The sequence below is a fragment of the Mesitornis unicolor genome, unplaced genomic scaffold, assembly GCF_000695765.1.
Source record: "Mesitornis unicolor isolate BGI_N332 unplaced genomic scaffold, ASM69576v1 scaffold10631, whole genome shotgun sequence".
Lineage (NCBI taxonomy): Eukaryota > Metazoa > Chordata > Aves > Mesitornithiformes > Mesitornithidae > Mesitornis > Mesitornis unicolor.
This window is the reverse complement of record NW_010163123.1, coordinates 1-5,140: the sequence shown is the minus strand read 5'-3', so window position 1 is coordinate 5,140 and position 5,140 is coordinate 1. Positions and strand designations below refer to the sequence as shown.

Sequence of the window (5,140 nt, the reverse complement as noted above, 5' to 3'; positions counted from 1 at the left end):
CAGCAGCCCAGGGGCCCTCTCCCAGGCTTCAGAGGGTGAATGTTGCTTGGCTCTTACCTCTGGGGTGGCTTCACTGAAGTTACAGACTGTTTCCATTCCTCCCAGCTTCCAGTGCCCATCCTCGCTTACAAACACGGATGATAAACAGACATTGTTATGCGTTAGGTTTCCCTAAAACATAAAAAAAAAGGGTAACGCAGATAGAGGATAGGTAGAGACATAAAATCTTAATCAGTTCTAACTAAGTGTTGTGAGAAGCTGAGGAAACGTTTCCAAAAAGCACACAGTGCTAAGGGTCCTTCAGGATTCTGTAGGTGAGTGGCAGGTACCAGGCAGAAGGGCTGGGGTTTCAGAGCAGACCAAGCTCTAATTGTCACAGCCCTTGCAATGCAATTATAAATCCAGAGAAGAGCTCCAACTACCAACGCAAACCCCAAAAGCCACAGTCTGAGCTGGGACTGAACTGCAGCCCTGGACAAACACACAGTGCCAACACAGGGGAGCAGTGACACCGAGCTCTGACACGTGGCAACAGCAGTAAATAAATGCCCAGGCCAAGCACTCCTGTTTCCCTAAAGAAAGCAGCACTGCAAGCAGATGTCAATTCACGAATTGAAAACTGCTCCCTTACTTCCAAAACCCACAGCATTTTCAATTACCCTTCCTCCAACAAAGCAGCCTATGATTTTAGCCGTTTCAGCCTAGAAGAACTGTGGGGCATGGGTCTGTCTGTCTGTCTGTGAGGAATCAGGAATGAGACAGTCATCCAGGCAAGCCCAAGTACAACGGTCTCCTGTCACCTATTTCACCTGGCTCCCACCAAAACCTGATAACACCAGCTAGTGGTTCCTACCCTGTCATGGAGGAAGATGAGTGCCAGCAACACGTCGTAGATCCCTGCGCAGATTTCTGCAGAAGAGAGCGTCTCCAGGACCATCTCCAAAGGCTTCACACGCTCTGTAACCAGGTGGATCCCATTGGCTTCCACAGTACAAGAGAGGAAGCGCAGCAGGCAAGGGTGGCGCAAGGTTTTCAGGTGCTTCCAGAAAGAAGGACATCTGTTAAATCTCACCCAAGGCAGCTCTTCTGGCTGCAGAGCTTAGCCTTGTACAAGGGTTAAAGCCACGCTTCCTGCTTGCATTTAGACAGCTCATCCCTGCTCCTCACCAAGCACTCAGCACACTCACTCACTCACTCCAGAATTTTTTATAATACACCTAGGTGAAGTGTTACACATAATTAACATGGCCCACCCCAGAAACACTCACTGACTTAGACCTACAGGTTGCAGCCTTCCAGTTCCTGAAAGGGTCCTACAGAAAAGCTGGGGAGGGACTTTTTACAAGGGCAGGTAGCGACAGGATGAGGAGGAATGGTTTTAAACTGGAAAAGGGTAGGTTTAGACTAGGTATTAGGAGGAAATTCTTTACTGTGAGGGTGGTGAGGCACTGGCACAGGTTGCCCAGGGGAGCTGTGGATGCCCCCTCCCTGGCAGTGTTGAAGGCCAGGTTGGACAGGGCTTTGGGCAACCTGGGCTGGGGGGAGGGGGCGGCAAGGGGTTGGACTGGATGAGCTTTAAGGTCCCTCCCAGTCTGAACCATTCTATGATTCTATGATGAGAGCAGTACTCTGCAGATGCACACAGGTATTGCTATCCCAACACTGTTTCCCACCACCGCTCGCATCTTGCAGCGCACAATGAGCCTCCCAGCTGCTGACCCCTTTTTCCCACTGCACGGTGCCTGTTTGCAGCCAGAGTCAACTTCAATCTCTCCTCCTGCCCTCACTCCCCAAGCGTCTGACACTCATTAACTGATTCCCACCCACCCAAGAAAAAAGAGGGACAGCTCTGATAAGCCTGTCCCAGACACGCTCTGTACAGTACCTTGGCAGCTTTATTAACCTTGTCTTCATTCTCTCGCTTGTACACAAAGACTGAAGCCAGTTTACCATCTTGCAGCACGGCTGGATAAATCGTGTGTCCCGTTGGCAGCGTGAACGGTAGCTCTTCAAGCACGTAGCTCTTTAAAGCGCTGTTCTCCGAGCCCATCACTTGTGCAGTTCAGCCGTTGCAGAGGTTCCCTCTTGATGACAAACCCTTTGGGTGAATGAAGACTTCTTGTTGTTTTTGACAGATTTAGTTCTGGCGGGCTCTGTTCCATTCACCTTCAGAGCATTTTCTGCAATGCATGAAACAGCCATGAAGAACCCCCTCCTGGCAGTAACCTCTCCTTCAATTTAGGGAGAATAATAAAATCCCCATCATTTATTTTGTAAAGGAAACCAAGTATCCACAAAAGGGTTCAGATCAGCAGGCGAGCAGCTCTCTAGCTGTGGAGCTAGGACTGTGCTGGCATCTGTGCCAGCATCACCAGCAGACATCACCAGCTCTGCCACACAGACAGTACGGCATCCACAGCTACTCCTTGACCTGGCTACCCAACCGAGAATCCACCAATACCCAGAGTCATGCAGACACCTACTCTGGAGGTTTAATTCAGATTAGGCCCAGTCAGCAGTCAGAAACAGTGACTGCCACCACCTTAGGCCACGAGGCACCCCCAGCCTTCTTAAAAGCAGCCATTCCTCAATTCTCCAAGCCACAGAGCGCTTCAGTGACGCTGTGCTCAGGTAACCTCCTCCTCCAGCAGCACGTTTGCCCCCCATTCCCTTCTTTCCATCTGACAAATATCCCACCTGCCTGCCAACCCTTCCTGCCTCCCACAGCCTCTGTCAGCAAGAGGCTGACACAGATTTTTGTGCTGCTTCCTCACATGCAAAACCGGTGAAACAAACACGCTGATTGCAGAGGCTCTTTTCGAAAACACTGACTGAGCACACGCTCTGTGATCAGGCTTGTGATCGCAGGCTACGGGCGAGCCCCTGAATACCGCTCTGTACACAGAAGCTAGCAAACCACCTTTAGTAAAGAGAGAGAGAAAAACCTCAGTTTTCAGGAAAAGGAGGGGAAAAAACCCACCCAATCCCAAGCATTTTTTTGCAACTGGAGAATCGCTTTATGGTGCTTGTTTCCAGCCGTGACCTGAGGCTTCAGAAGGGCAACAGCACGGGAGTCTCTCAGCTCCCTGTTAGAGCTGCTCCAGCAAAGCTGCTGCTCTGGCCCCTCTCCCACGGCTCTGGATCAAGCCCTCCCAGGAGCACCGAGGTCAGCAGCGCTGGGGGCCTTTTGGAGAGTGAGCTGCTGTGGTTTCCTGGCTTCTTTTCACTGCTTTAGTTAAGAATTCGTTATCTAACTTAATTACCTCTCCTGCCCCCAAAGTGTCCTGTATTTAAACTTGTTACAATCTGACATTTTTATTAAATGTAAATAAGCCAATTGCACAACAAGAGCACTGGCAAGGAGCAGAATGCTGCCTTTTTAATAGACTTCACACAAATCCTTTGTTAGGAAACGGTTCTGTAACAAACAGGTAGCTACAACTCTACCTGTGCGTCCTGCTGGGAGGAATGAACCATACCAACACATGAGATGTGGGAGCCAGAACACATTACAGCTCTTAACAGCTTGATGTGAACACACTTTAACCCCCCAGAGCTTACTGAGTGAGCGCACAACTACTACAGCCTGAAAGTTTAAACTGAGCTTGTGTCCCCTGATCCACCTAAAATCTAACTCTGAATTATCTACAGAACATGCAACTTGCTATCGTTCTCTACCCTCTAGTATCAGGGAAGGATCTGCACCTCTTCGGTGCCAATTCCTTCAAAGCGACCTTTAAGAAATAACAGGAAAGCTACAGAAGTCTGAACTGCAGCTTCCCAGCACTACGCAGAGGAGCCACAGGATGAAAGGGAAGCACCGTGCACCAGTTACATTTCTAAAAAGGATTTTCTTGTGAACTCCTTGGCACAGAGAGACCGAAACCCCCAAGACGAAGGGCTTCCTCTCCAGCTGCTCCCTGGGAGCTCGACCCTTCCCTACCTGTGTGTAATGGCACTGGCTGCTCCTCCCAGGCACAGCGGAGCCCATTTATCTGCATTATCTGCTCTTTTCAGCATTGCTTTGTTCACCGGCTCCCTGTATCAATGCCGAGCACCTTCAAGGGAGTACACCACCACCAACCAAGCGGCAACAGCAGCCTGTGGAACCACAAGCCACGCTTTTCAGGGACATGTCAGCTTCACAAAACTATTGCTTGGTTTCTTTTTGTTTTCACCGCACTCCTAAACATGCCAAGTTTTGAAACGCCAGCAGGCAAAAGCATTTGCAAAGGTGTATGCCTATGTAGCTAACACCCAGGGAAGAATTCTTCCAATGCTGAAGTAAAGTGCCAGTCACACAACTGCAATGTGTGAGGACCACATACGCTCTGTGGGTTAAGAGCACTACCCACATGATAACCCTTTAATATCTTATCTTCAATAAATTGTTAGCATGAACACACAGTGCACTTTGAGATGGAGAGGAGCCCAGCAGGGAAACACAGAGGGACTGGTAGTTAAGAACAATCTGGGTTTGCTACCATAAACAGTGTGAGAGCTGGAATTTCAATTCAGCGGCTTTGTGGAGTGATGATCCCCCACGTATGAGATACCTGCATTAAGCCCTGTCACCTCTCAGCTAAGCGTGAGGCAATTCCTGGCTTTCCACTCGCCCTGCCTGCCACCTCCCACACCAGCAGAGCCTCCTGAAGCCGCTGTCAGAGGTGATGGGTGCTTTGCTCCCAAAGACAGCGCTTGCCCAACACAGTACCTACAAACATCCAGCAGGCATCTTGCACAAGCAGTGCCGTGGACACGGTCAGGTGGGCAATCTGCCTCGCTGGGAAAAGAAGTGACATTTAATTGCACTTTCTGAAGCACAGCTCACCCCTGGGCACCAGCCGTGGGGAAAGAGCCCGCATTTTAACACCGAGGGCTCCCTGAGAAAACAGCTGCTGGGATCACCACTACTGCCCACGGCGCACTCAAAACAACTACAACCACCAATGCGGTATTTGCTTTCTTCCCAGAAAAGCGAGCTCTTGCCCCCACCGCACACCCCTGCGAGCTACAAACACCCACGGGGGGAGGGCAGCGTCACCGTGTCCTCAGCCGGGCTGGCAGGACCTGTCCCGAGCGAGGCCCGAATGGCCGGCAGGACAAGGCGGCACCGGCTGCAGCCCGAGCAGCCGGCCCG

At 50.8% G+C, this 5,140-nt stretch overlaps 1 protein-coding gene across 1 annotated transcript in view; it reads right to left on the bottom strand.

The window, feature by feature from the left end:
* Positions 1-2,115, bottom strand: part of SCYL3 (SCY1-like 3 (S. cerevisiae)) — a 13,778-nt gene extending 11,663 nt beyond the window's left edge. Inside the window, exons 1-3 of the mRNA XM_010193830.1 lie at positions 1,886-2,115; positions 854-1,039; positions 58-171 (exon numbers count right to left, since the gene is read on the bottom strand). Of these exons, the coding sequence (XP_010192132.1) occupies positions 58-171; positions 854-1,039; positions 1,886-2,050 (465 nt within the window). The 5' untranslated portion in view covers positions 2,051-2,115. The remainder of the gene's footprint in view (positions 1-57; positions 172-853; positions 1,040-1,885) is intronic.
* Positions 2,116-5,140: the final 3,025 nt, after the last annotated feature.